At 40.5% G+C, this 14,166-nt stretch overlaps 1 protein-coding gene across 2 annotated transcripts in view; it reads left to right on the top strand.

Moving 5' to 3' along the window:
• The window catches only part of KIF26B (kinesin family member 26B), a 426,862-nt gene that overhangs the window by 315,762 nt on the left and 96,934 nt on the right, over positions 1 to 14,166 (top strand). For both annotated transcript variants that reach the window (XR_012158167.2, XM_073338289.2), the window contains exons 6-8: positions 5,935 to 6,141; positions 7,875 to 7,968; positions 10,075 to 10,337. Coding sequence is in view for 1 of the 2 variants with exons in the window: in XM_073338289.2 (XP_073194390.1) it covers positions 5,935 to 6,141; positions 7,875 to 7,968; positions 10,075 to 10,337 (564 nt within the window). In the remaining variant the exon portion in view is untranslated. The remainder of the gene's footprint in view (positions 1 to 5,934; positions 6,142 to 7,874; positions 7,969 to 10,074; positions 10,338 to 14,166) is intronic.

The raw sequence follows: 14,166 nt of genomic DNA on the forward strand, positions 1-14,166 counted from the left end.
CCCAAAGCAACAGCTGTCTAGCCCTATCCGCTGAATAATTAGATAAATGAGCCTCAAACTAGATCTTACAGTCAGGGGTAGGAGGAAGCGAGAATATCCCCAATGTTGAAGCAGGTCTCAGAAGACTTGTGTTCCCTTATTCCAACTTCCATTCCTGGTTATTGGTGTTTTATGCAGTTTACCTACCCCATGTTCCATACTTCACTGCCAGGAATCCACAAGTCCCCGGCAGGCATTTGAGAGAGGGACATATCACTGGCTTAGTTTAGCTTTTTTTCTTCCCCTGTGGACCTGACTGTTGTAGTTTCCGGCACTCACAGAAGCTTTGTCTTTCTGTGCAGATTGAGAACGTAAGAAAAGGGCCATGGTGGGTCACCAAATGGGCTTATCAGAGGAAAAAACCTGCAGTTAACCAATTCTCTCCTCTTGATTGAAGATCACCATGTTTTGGAGGCACAGTGTGAAAGGTGGGAAGTGAGTCAGCATGGTTCTTCAGCCTAAATTACATAGTGACCATTAACAAATCCACATGGACTTACAGCTACTGTACAGTGGTCTAGAAATGACAAAATTAGTTCCCTATGCATAAAATAACGGTGCTATGACTGACACTACTGAGCGGGACCTGTGAGTAAATGGTGACTTTCTCATGCCGGTGACCCCTGGACATAAAGACATCCGTAAAAGTGGTGTTACAATTTAAAACCAGGCCTGGGTAATGAAAGCCTAAGCAGTATGGGCTTGATTCTGCTTTCGCTTACATCAATGTAGATCAAGAGCAACACCGTTGAAGCCAATCAACAGAGTGCAGAACTGGTGTAAGAGCACAATAAAGGCCTATAGACTGTACCCGAAACCCCTTGAAATCAATTAAAGGACTCCTAATAATTCAGTGCTCTTCTATCAAGCCCTGTATGCACAACTGAGACGAGTGGGCTTGGATTGTGCCCTGTATCCTCAAGTTTGCAAGCACTGGTGCTGCTGCCCCTGGAGTGTGCAATATTAGGAGGCAAGGCTTAGGTTTAGGCAAAGAAACTTCACAATACAGGAAAAGAATTCATTCAAACCAGTGTAAATCCAGAGTAAGCAGACTGAGTTAATCTGGATTGATATGGGTATGAGACCAAAATTTGACCCAGAATGTTTGTTTTATCAATACTGTGTGTTCCAAGAGCACACTCTTGTGTCTTGCTTTTTTTTTTTTTTTTCTGTTTTATGGAAACAATCAGAGAAGTCTATCTGAAGCTTGACACTGTCAAGGACCTGAACAATTATTGGGACTCAAATAAGAACTTCAGCAGGCAGTCTGAGTGGTCCTGTAAATCACAGGTGGTATATCCTAACCCCTTAATTGCAGGGGATTAGTTGGGAAGTGTAGCAATGGACTCGGGGAATAATGACACACAGGAAGCGAAGCATAAAAACCCAATTTCCTGCCTTTAAGGAGAAAAATCTCAATTTATAGTTCATTTAAATTGCAAGGCAAGGCAAAAAGTATTAAAGTTCTTAAACCCCACTGTTCAGCTGGCTTCAAATGAACTGCACTGTATTCTCTCTTACCCAGAGCAGCAGCTGTGATCTTCAACCTGAAATTGAACTGAAAGTCTTTTAAGACCATTAGGTTCCTGGAGCTATACCCATAGCTGAATGAATTACTGTTCTACCTTCTTTCATACTGCCTCCCTGGTGTAGTATATTGCTTGGTCCTGCACTGGCTTTAAACCCATCACCCCTACCTGTTCATAAATCGCATGTGAAATTGTGAAATGGGAGTTCAATGGGCCATGTGGCTTCATCAGTTCTGCCTTATGTAGTCGATATGATTTACTATTGTCATAACCAGAGTTGGGGAATTTTCTTGTGTGACATCTTCTCTATTAAGTTACATAGGTAATAATTAGAATATGTAATAATAATTTGCACTTCAGTAGCACCCTCCATCTGAGAATCCTTAAAGCACTTGACCAATGTAATTGAATGTAGCCATACAACTTTCCTGTGAGGGAGGTGGTAAGACACTGCATGTCTTTGGCAAATCCGGAGATAGAATCCATATCTCCTGGCTCTCAGTCATTTATGCCTTACCCACAAACCATTTGCTCCAAATATGAATAACCCTTTGACCTGGATATGACGTAATGTTTTACTGTGCTTAGCATATAGTACCAGGGTTACATGTGTGAATCTAAATATCAATATCCCCATTTTGCAGGCCACCTCTACTGTATCTTATACCTTTTCTGTTTGTTCCTTCTTCAACTATACGCAATGGCAGCTCTCTTTAGACTGTAAATTATACTTATTTTGCACACCTAGGGCTTGATTCTTCTTCCAATTAATTTGGCGTAAAACAGGAATAACTCAATTGAAATCAAGGGAATTACAATGTGATAAAACTGGTATAATTGAGAGCAGAGTCAGGCTCCTACAAAATGCTAAATCAGTGGTAATCCTTTGTTACTACTCACACTCACTTTTCACGTCGGTTATACACCCAGTGTTTAATTTAAAGCACTGTTTTTGTTCACATTCATTTTGTCCAAGAGATTTCCATGACAGTTGCATTTCTTTTTCTAGGTCCAGATTTGCTCCATAATGAGTTTGTGTCTAGTAAAAACCTGCCTATGTTCTATTAGTCTTTTTTCAGAGAGGACATTGCTTTCAAAGAGGTTGGTAAAACCTCAACCTCCAAAAAAGTCATTCCAACTTTGTGGCTGAGACTGTGGTGTCTCCTTAAAATATCTGCTAAAAGCCACACTAAGTGACATTGTAGATTAACAGTCGAAGGGACATCTCCCATGTTTAATAATTAAAGGAATATTTAGTTTTGGAAACTAATATAAATATTACCTATCCAAACTGTTTATAATATTTGGAGAAAACTGTTTAAATTCATAGGGAAAATAACGATGTGAAGTTGATCCACTTTTTCCTAGTCTTAAACAATTTTTAAACACTCCTCTTTGCCATTTCATCGTACAAGAAAGGTCAGCTAAGACCTTTTGTGTCTAATTAGCTCTTACAGCCGTTTCACCCTGGGGTGACTCCAGGTGACATTAGTGGAGCTGCTTCTGATTTTCAAGCATGTGAGATCAGAATCTGGCAGTCCTTGCATCTGGTTTATAGTGGGCATCTACTAAGTGGACGATGACACAAGGCAGTCCTGTGATTTGCCTAAGGTCATTACCCTGTCGTGAGTGTCTCTCTTAACTGAGGTTACAGTCCAGAATTCTCTGGTCAACATAATCATTCTTCACTTTGACCAATAGAAACTCCTCGGTCTCTTCTTCAAAACAAATGAAAGACCAACGCTCTGGAATTATAAATGTGCATTGCAACACAGTGTCGTCATCTCACCTCACATATATCAGAAGACCAGGAACTAGTAAGCAAATAATGTATGCTATCTGTCTCTGGGGTCTTCCCTGATGAACTTGGGATGGCAGTTTATTCAGCAAATTTACCACTAATGATAGTAAATTTTATAGTTTCAGCTACACTGGTTTTTTATGCCAGTGAGAGAGAAACCTGGCTCCTGAAACCTCTGCCATCCTAAAAGCAGAAACATTTGTTGGAGAATAGAACGGTCCGTTATGTTAATTCAGCAACGAGAAGAAATGGGCCTAATTCTGATTTCACTTATCCAGGTGTAAATCAGGAGTAACTCCACTGCAGCTAAGGAAGTTACACTGATGTAAAACCGATGTAACTGAGATTAGAATCAGTCCTGGGGTGTATTCAGTCAGGTCTTCTCCCTGCATGAAGTGATAAGGAATTTTCAGGATCTGAGTTATTAGCTCTCAAATACAACACCTGAACACACAGAAAAAATAGATTTTAAAAGTGCATCAGGCAATTTATTTTTATTTACAGTGTTATGTCAGTTTGATTTCCAGCAGATCAGTCTAATCCAGCAGATCCCAAATGTTGGCATCTGTTTAAAAATAGAGGACGCTGCTGAGAAAGCAAACAGGGAGCAAGATGCAAGCAGGAAAACTGTTAAAGGGTTATATTTGCTCTTTTGTTTTCTTGCCCTGCCAGGGACTTATTGCTGTGCTTCCTCCCTCCTTCATTGACTTGACTAGTGAGCTCTCCCTGAGCTGCCTGGAGAATTGCATCTGCAATCAATTAATTATATTGAGCCAAATTCAGCCCTAGAGCTCTAATGGGCGTAACTCCCACTTTCTTCAATGGTAGCTGGGCCTACCTACGGCAGAGCTGAATAGAATGCCTTTAACACAATATGGAAAGTGGGGCAGTGTAACAAAAAAAGCCTTTTAAAATGAGGGATTGGGGAGAAAGGTTAAACAGACAGTGAGGCTGAATAAATGAGGACAGAACCTTCCACACTCCAACAGTGTTTCTCTGCTTTATCTTAATTGATAGTGGAACACAGAACAGAAAGCCTGCGTACAGAGTCTTAACCAGACTCCCTGTCTAATGATCAAATTGTTTTCTTACGATAATAGATTTAGGGCCAAATCACCCCTTTTAGGCATGAGTATACGCAGAAAGGAACACAAAAATACTGAATGGACTACACTGATGCCTGGTGTAATTCCATTGTCAGTGGAGTTATAGCAATGATGAAATTGTCCCAGTGAGTTTGAACTCACCAAGCTTCTGATTTAATCTCATCTCAGTTTGGAGGGCTAGTGCCACCATGAAGGGGGATCCTCACCCACAAGGAGTGCCATCCCAAAGGGGGAGAGGAGCATTTGGCATTGGGTCCATTCCCCGCTTGTGCACAGACTATATTCAGATGGTAATTTGCATGAAATTGCTCTGTTTGCATTGCAAAGAGAAAGAAACTGTATTTGCCTCAAAATTTGGAAAATAGTCTTCTCTTAAGGCATACATGCCCTTCCATAATGTTAACAGTAGTTATGCTTTCACACTACGATGAGGACACCACTTACTGCACTGCTACTTGCCCAAACTTGTGTGTTTGATACAATTGACATATTTAAGAAGCTTTTAACCATAAGTTCTGTCTGGTTGCCGTCTTGAAGTTAGTCTGCTTCCGGACAAAACAACACAGCCGTGACTTGAAAGGAAATACACAGGAGTTGACAAAGATGGGGAATGTATCCTACAAAGTTCAAAAAGTCAAGTGCCAAATAATAATAAAATTACTGAAGGGACCAAAGCTGTGTTGAATTATCAGTGGTTTTGCTTATATCTAAATTGCTTACAAGTTTGGTTAATGATACTGTATAACCTCATTACATCCCACAGAGATGTATCTTAGTTATAGAAATAACACCTTGTTATGTACTCATCTAATGGGTTGTGAGCGAACATGTTTTAACACATCCTTTAACACTTATTACATTCCAGACCCTTGGAGATAATTTCAAAAGCTGACCATTAAAACTAGGCTCTTTCACAACTCTTCGATGACACTACGAACTGGGCATTTAATGTCTGCATTTGGATTAGAAATTAAAACGTGTAAATTACAGATATAGCTTTTATGTGCTTGCTTTATTGATCAGTCGTCTTCATAGAAACAGCATCAGTCTTGATAGCTTAGCAGCCTAGATTACCTTTTGGTTTGCTTAATTGGTCTACCAGGGTGCAGTTAATTTTCTATTTATGTGAATCGCAAGACAAAAAAAGAGGATGTAATACCTTTGTACTAGAGTAACAGAGACATTAAAATACATTGATGTGCCTGGTAATTATTAAATATACAAGCTGACCATTAAGGCGAGAGAGGGGGCTCTCGGCCTTATTAATTGTGCACTGTAGGCCAAATCCTGCTTCCTTTACGAGCACTTGGATGTCTATTGACCTCAGTGGCCCCACTGGCTTGAGTAAAGCAAGAATGATTTGGCTCACTGAAATTTGAAAACCCATTTAAAAAATCCTAAACTCTAGTATATTCAGTGCTCTAATTAAATGTGGTTTTCTTTCTGTGTTTGCTGACAGGTGAAAGTCATGGTGCGCATTTGTTCCACCCTTGCCAGGGATACATCTGAGTCCAGCTCCTTCTTAAAGGTTGATCCCCGTAAGAAGCAAATTACTCTGTATGACCCATTGTCTTGTGGAGGCCAGAACACCTTCCAGAAAAGGGGCAATCAGGTTCCCCCCAAGATGTTTGCTTTTGATGCAGTTTTCCCCCAAGATGCATCTCAGGTAGGCAACGTATGACTTGGACTAACAAGGATCTAAGATGCTTTCCAGGTTGCACTAGTGTGACCAAGAGGCATATTCATCCCTGCTGTAATTTCAGAGATTTCACTGGAGTTAGACCAGGGATTAATTCGGTCCATAGATGCCAGCAATATTGTGACAAATACATTAAATCAAATCTCTTTAATATGATGATCAGATTTTCTTTAATCCAGCGGTTCTCAAACTCTGGGTCAGGACCCCAAAGTGGGTCGAGACCTCATTTTAATGGGGTCGCCAGGGCTAGCTTAGATTTAGGCTAGCTTTGGCCCCCAAATCCGGGGTGGCAGGGATTGGGCAGGCTAAGGCTTCAGTCCCCCCTCCTGGGGTCGTGTAGTAATTTTTGTTGTCAGAAGGGGGTCACGGTGCAATGAAGTTTTGAGAATCCCTACTTTAATCTTTTGCATTACATGTGCGATAAATCATACGAGTGATATAAAATGCTGCCTAGCCTGCAAATAAACACCAGATAGCAGTATTTGATGGTACACTTTCAACTGTTTTTGGTTAGTGCTCATGTTGATCATATCAGTGTTGCAAGTCAATAATGTGAAGATGGCTAATCCTACATGCTGTCCTCAATTTATTAAAAAGCAGAGGAATATTTATGTCAGGTTTTTCCACCCAGTTCAGTATAAGAAGACACAGGCTTTACCCCAGATATATAAATAATTAGTGATAATCTTAATTACGGATTAGAAAACAACAGAGTAACAAATGTCTGTGAACTGGACCAATCGAGAAGCAACCACCAAGATCTTATCTACAATAGGAAATTTTTCCTAAAATTCCTAAATGTTGCTACCACTGGCTGAGCTCCAGCTGATTGGTATAGTGTAAGAAGTGGAATAGAATAGTTTAGACAGGGGTCTGGGTGTCTGTCTGTGTTATCTAAACCTGCTCAGGGTGAATCTATATGACAAGGTGCTTAAAACACCACCGGCTACCAGCATCTTGTCTTCATTAGGGCTCCTACCATTGTTAACAGCTGGGGAGATTCAAAGCAAAGGTGGGGAATTTTAGAAAATATTTCCTAGTGAAGACAAAACAAAAGGGGGTGTGCCCTGTTCATAGACTTCCACCCACCCCCGCACAAACTCTCCAACAGCAGAATTGTAACATTTCCACTGCATCCAAAATTCTGGTAATAATTTGCTAAACAATAGAGCTGGTTGAAAAAATGCAATTTTTTAAAGAAAAAAGGTAAACAAAAAAAGGCCAAGTGAATCCAATTTTGTATCCAGCTTTACCAAATAATGAGCCTCTCCTGTTCCATTATGCGCATTTCACCCACCTCTGCTTAGCAGGTGCGAAGTCTATTTAGAATAAAAGAGCCATCTGCCATTTCTCAACATACAGAACTTTTACAAGGATAATGAAGTTTCAGCACCTCATGCTGAAGCAAATGGACTAGGGCTTCCATAAAGGGAATTTAATTGGCTCAGAGCCAAGTCCTAATCACCTTACTCATCTGAGTAGTCTCATTAACTTCAATGGGGCAACTCACCTAAGTAGGGCATGCAAGATTGGGCCTACTTAGGTGAGTTGCCCCATTAGAGTTGTCATCAGAGATGACACGATACTACTGGAAATCAGCAATTGCATTTTGGTGCTGTCACAGCCATGAATATTTATGAAGTTCTGTTAATTTTTTTTATTGTTAAATATCTTTGTCAATCCTGTTCTACCTGTGGCAGGCTGAAGTGTGTGCTGGGACTGTGGCTGAAGTGATCCAGTCAGTGGTGAATGGGGCAGACGGCTGCGTGTTCTGCTTTGGCCATGCCAAACTGGGTTGGTATTGTTGCATTTCCTTAATCAAACAGAGCAGTTTCTACTTCAAGCCTTAAATGATTTTTATTTTAGGTTAAGGAAAACAACAGCTTTTAAACTGCCTGCGTTCAGTACACTATTAGGTATGAAATTGCACATGTCTTTTCCCTACCTGGTCCTTCTTTCTTATTTGTCCATTTATTCTGCTGTTGCATATTGTCGAAGTCCTAGATTGTGAGGTCTCAGCAGCATGGGTTGCCTTTGTGTATGTTTGTTCAGTACTTTGTACAATGGAGTTCTGGGCACTACTGCAGTGGAAGTAATAGTAATAAGAATAATTCGGTGATTAATGAATTATCCCATAGTAGTCTACAACTTTTATGAAGATGTTCAGTGTTAGAAATCTAGGCAACCATTTCAGTCTTATGGGCTGCTTACAAACTGACTATATTCCTTCAATGTTTGTGACTCAGAATATAAGCATTGGGACTGGGTGCCTAAGACACATGATATTTTTTGCTCTTCCTTGATGGATGACCTACGCATTATAAACCACTTTCTTTTCTGCCTGAAACAAGTTGCATTAATTGAATCTTCAGCGACTAGCCAAAAATTAGCTTCTGCAACCATTTGCATGATCAAAACTTTCAATGCTGACAAAAAGAGTGTAATCAAAACAAGATTCTTTTAGAAGACATTAAAATTCTAACATAATTTTATGTACTGCTCATCCGTATCTAGAGGTATATGTTGGGAAATGATGACTTTTTAATGGCAACAACTTTGCCACCTTTATTACTACCTGAAAAGTGATCCCACACAGTTCTACCACATTAAAAAGACACTTCAAGGAAACTTCCATTCTTCAGGCAATGAAGAAGTAGAGTACGCTGTCAAGGCCTGGTTGTCTCAAATTGCATCCAGAATGGAGGTACCCAGAACTGATGAATACTTGAAGTCTCAGGCCTTCATGACTTGCTTAAGGCCAGAGAGTAATCCCTGCTCCCAATCCAATGTCCTACCAATTGGCCGATTGTGCCTCCCAATTTCCACAGTTTTCAATTATCTAATCTAGACTGAGATAAAGCATAAAACATTAGCTGACAATGTGCAGCTGCTTCATTAACTGCCTTCCCCACTATTCCTACTCCTATGGACACACACAGTTTCACAAAGAGTTGTAAAGTCTAAAAATATCTTGCTGCACTAACCCTCTTAACATTAGATACCACTTATGTCCATAATTCATGAAATAAAATGAGATTAAAAAAAAGCCACGAGAAATTGTCTGAAGTGTATGCATATCGATATCGTTTGTGTGACAGCTATAGAAAGAGCTATACATGAGAGAGATTCTGAAAACTTAATTATGTGCAGTATATGAAGTAATACAGAAAACAGTAAGATAATACTGTATGGATGCTTTTAATTAACAGATGTTTTAAACAGAGACAGGCCTGCACCAAAATCCTGGTTCCAGAGAGCACCAAACTTAGGGAATGTTTTGATCTGGATCCAGACTCCACATTTGTGGGACCACCTCTGGACCAGATTATTTATATGTCTAGCTTCTGCCGAGTGTAGCTAAGGGTGGGGATGCTGAAAAGAGCCACCTGCAGCTACCTGATCCCCGGGGCCAGCTCTACGTCAGTTCCAGCCCTAGCATCCTATAGAACTATCTAGGGGCTGCTCTAAAGTATGCTGGCTAGTAACATTCCTCCCCACCTCCCCCAGGAGATCATTTCCAAACTAGGGATTGTTGGAGCACATGACACTTGGCCACCCTACCCGACATGCCTTCTACACTGTTAGCTGCAGAGTGGTGTGGGGGCCAGATATACCCCAGCTAAGGATTCCTTGAATGTTAGGGAAATCTTCATCTAGGAAGATCTGGCTGTTTTTCAGCCCCTTTATGGTAGCGGAATGCTGCAGAGAAATGGATAGCAGAGCTCTGGATCTAGCCTACCAATTTTAAATGCTGTTATTTGTCCTTTCTTTCCGTCTGTCTGTCTTTTGTAAAGGAAATTGTTTTCCTGAGCCTGTGCAGAATAATGTCACTTGACAGAAAGCTCTGGATGCACTGAGTGTAATTTAATTTTCTTTTCTCCCCTCCCTCCTACCTGACAGGAAAGTCATACACCATGATTGGAAAAGATGATTCCATGCAGAACCTAGGCATAATCCCCTGTGCCATCTCATGGCTCTTCAAGCTGATTAATGAACGGAAAGAGAAGACTGGGGCCCGCTTCTCAGTCCGGATCTCTGCAGTGGAAGTGTGGGGGAAAGAAGAAAATCTGAGGGACTTACTGTCAGAAGTAGCTACAGGCAGCCTGCAGGATGGTCAGTCCCCAGGTGTCTACCTTTGTGAGGACCCAATCTGTGGCATGCAGGTGAATTTAAGATTTATTTTAAAGGGAATTAATCTCTAGCAATGTAATATTTAGGCTTGAAAGGATTAGATTCTCATCAGTAAACGCTGGAAAATATCAATTGCTGCACACACACAAAAGTGATAAAAATATGTCCATCGATGATAACTGAACTTTCCAGGGAGGCAAAGTAAGAAAAATGCTTCTTGAGAACTTATTTGAATTTGGTTTAAGGATATTTACTTGTATATTTTGATGTGATGCTGGCAATTTTTGTTTTAACAGTTATAAAGCTTTAACTTTTTGATTCTCAACGTCTACTATCATTTAAATAATTATTGTCCAACACCCTCCCCCCAATTTCCTGCAATTGTGAAAATTTAAATTTATAAAAATTAAAATATGCTTAAAACTAAACCTTCATCAAAATTATCAAAAAAAATTAAATCAAATTCTGCCAAGCCTAGTGATATTTTTCTGTGCTACTGAGATGGTAGAACTCAAATTCAAGAACTACTGGAAGTATAAACTTTTCAGACTTGAATGTGTTTACTTTGAAACATACAAGAACTTTATGACCTGCAGCTGTGGGACCATCTGCTTTTCCGGCCTCAATATTTGTACCTCCAATATAACTGATGGTGAGCAGGGGTTGATGTTTGCAATAAAATTTGAAAACATTCAGAGCAAGCAAAATTCACCCCCCCCACCCCCAAAAAAAGAGAAGAACTGCGATCTCTTTTTATAAAACAACAAGCTAAAATATTTACAGTATTGCACAAATAGCTGGAAGTCATTTATATGGCTGTTTATCTCTCTATAAACTCCATTATTTATAGCACTAGCATTAGCAATGTTGTAGGAAGTATTAATAGCTACTTATTAATTGTTGCCAAGAAATAAATGTTAGAGCTGGGCAAGCCAAGAATAACTCCAGCTCTCTTCAGGCGTGGAGAGTCAGCAGGAACACCTAAGTAGTTCATATTACCTCCTGGACAACCATCAGAAAGTCTATGGGTTTTTTACTTTTACTTAGTTGGTACAAAAAATGCTCACTCTTTCCTTTTACTACATACACAGCAACAGGCCTTGTCCCCACGTGAGCTCACAATTTGGGGGAAATCCACAATGACAGGACACAATTATGGTCTCTGAACCCTAAGCACTTAGCAGCCTCAGGGCACCAGTCACTCTAGAGAGTGGGGACAGTAGAAGCAGGACCACAGGATGATGTACAGTATTGTCAACCCCAACTGTCAAAGTGCAGTATGTAGAAAACAAGGGCCTCATGGTTTCACAGCTACATACAACACAACTGAATTAATGCTTGATATACTCAGAGGAAAAGAAGGTAAAATGTTCTATTAATATATGTACAAAATCAGCAACATGATTCCTATACGTCACATTATTCTTAATCAGACTTTAGTGTATATGGTTTTGAGCATTATCTTGTTGTTTACAAGGTGAGGTTGTTTTAATATATATCTACCACAAACCATGCTCTGCATCAACTGAGAAACTATGCGTTAGTAAGAAAACAAGTAGATTAGTGGGACTTGGTTAGACTGAGTCTAGCGTTCTAATGATTTTATTCACCCTTTTTTGGGCTCCCTCTCTTTTAGAAGAGGAACTTACTCCTGGGCTGCACTCATAGTAAGGGCTGAAAAGGGGAACTTGTCATTGTATTTTAACCTCTCAGACAAACAGGCCTCCCCTGTAGTCTGTGGACCAGCTCTGTGTATTACCAATACCAATGCCATTATCAGTGTGTGTACAATTATTAAAAATTAACACGGCATGGATTAAAAACTGGCTAACTGATAGGTCTCAAAATGTAATTGTAAATGGATAATTGTCATCTAGCGGGTGTGTTTCCAGTAGGGTCATGCAGGGTTGGTTCTTGGCCCAATGCTATTTAACATTTTTATCAGTGACCTGGAAGAAAACATAAAATCGTCACTGATAAAGTTTGCAGATGACACAAAAATAGGGGGAGAGGTAAATAATGAAGAGAGGTCACTGATACAGAGCAAGCTGGATGTAAGCAAATGTGTGTTTTAATATGGCTGAACGTAAATGTATACATCTAGGAACATGGGGGACTCTATCCTGGGAAGCAGTGACTCTGAAAAAGTTTTTTGGGTCATGGTGGATAATCAGCTGAATGTGAACTTCCAGTGTGACATGGTGTGCAAAAGAGCTAATGTGATCCTTGGACGGATATACAGGGGAATCACGAGCAGGAGTAGAGAGGTTATTTTATCTCTGTATTTGGCACTGGTGTGCCCGCTGCTGGAATACTGTGTCCAGTTTTGATGCCCACCATTCAAGAAGGATATTGATTAATTGGAGACGAGAACCATGAAAACGATTCAAGGATGAGAAAACATGCATTATATTGAAAGACTCAAAGAGCTCAATTTATTTAGTTTCAAAAAGAGAAGGTTAAGGGGTGACTTGATCACAGTCTATAAGTATCTACTTGGGCTCTTCAGTCTAGCAGAGAAAGGTGTAATACAATCCAAGGGCTGGAAATTCAGACTTGGAAATAAGGTGTAAATTTTTGACAGTGAGGGTAATTAACCACTGGAACAATTTAACAAGGGCGTTGCGGATTCTCCATCGCTGACCATTTTTAATTCAAGATTGGATGGTTTTCTAAAAGCTATGCACTAGAGATTATCTTGGGTGAAGTTCTATGGCCTGTGTTATACACACGGTCAGACTAAATGATTGCATTGGTCCCTTCTGGCCTTGGAATCTATGGAGCTATGAATGTTATATTTCATAATCACGTGTCACTTCTCCAAACTAACGTTTGATTACATGAATCACACACACATTCCTCACATTATCAAGGGTTAATAATAGCTGAATTAATGCTGGCTATCGTTTTGGAGAAAGAAGAGCAGTTTATATTCCCAACACTGGAGACTGTGACTGAGGTCCAGCAAATGCAATTTTATTATACACGATGTGCTGCTTCATCTAATGGATTGCCTCCGACCAACTTGTGGGGGAAGACACAAGGGGCTTCCTCTCTTTTATGATCTTCCTCCACCCCTCACAAGGGCTGAGTATAATCTACAGACTTCTGTTTTCCCAGAGTGCAGGGACTGCTCCCCCCTCAGTTCCTCGCACGCAAGCCATAGCCATGCACCTGCCCATCCGCCCCAGTCAGCAGAGCTGGCCGGGTACAGAGAAGGGAGCATTCTGGGGAGCTCTGGGATATATTGTGTCTCTCTAAAGGCCAGTCCAGCTCAGAATTGCCCCTAGCATGTTGAGAGCCTGAACCAGTTGTTCCCTGCTGTTGCAAGGCCTTTCGGTGCTATTGCAGTGGGAAGTACAAGTCAGGGCAACCTGGGCAACCCCTGAATAGGGGAGGCTCAACCCTCCTTTGCTTGGTCCCTTCACAGGCTATAGCACAGGTAACGGGCTGAATCCACTCTGTAGTTCTAACTTCTCCCCACTGTGATTCCATTGCTGATGTTAGCAAGCCTCTAGGTTGTCACATCCATAGAGATGCAAAAACAGCACTTCCGCATGACATTTGGGTTTTCTTTTTTTTTAAAAACAAACTGAATACTTAGAGGAGCCTTGTGCCCATTAGTGATCCCTGCTTCCATCGATGTGACCGAGAAGCATCTTGTTTTTTATTGTTGTATTTTAAAACACAGGCTGCAGCCAATGCAAAGCCTCCTCGTGGACATTTTTGGGGCCTAAATGCAGATAGAGAGTAAAGCAAGAACAAGGTTCTGGGCATGTACGATATGTATTAAAAAGACACATGAATTTATATCTCTGCTACAGTGGTTCATTTCTATGTTAAATCTCAAAAGGGGATAAT

Source organism: Lepidochelys kempii, chromosome 3, assembly GCF_965140285.1.
Source record: "Lepidochelys kempii isolate rLepKem1 chromosome 3, rLepKem1.hap1, whole genome shotgun sequence".
Classification (NCBI taxonomy): domain Eukaryota; kingdom Metazoa; phylum Chordata; order Testudines; family Cheloniidae; genus Lepidochelys; species Lepidochelys kempii.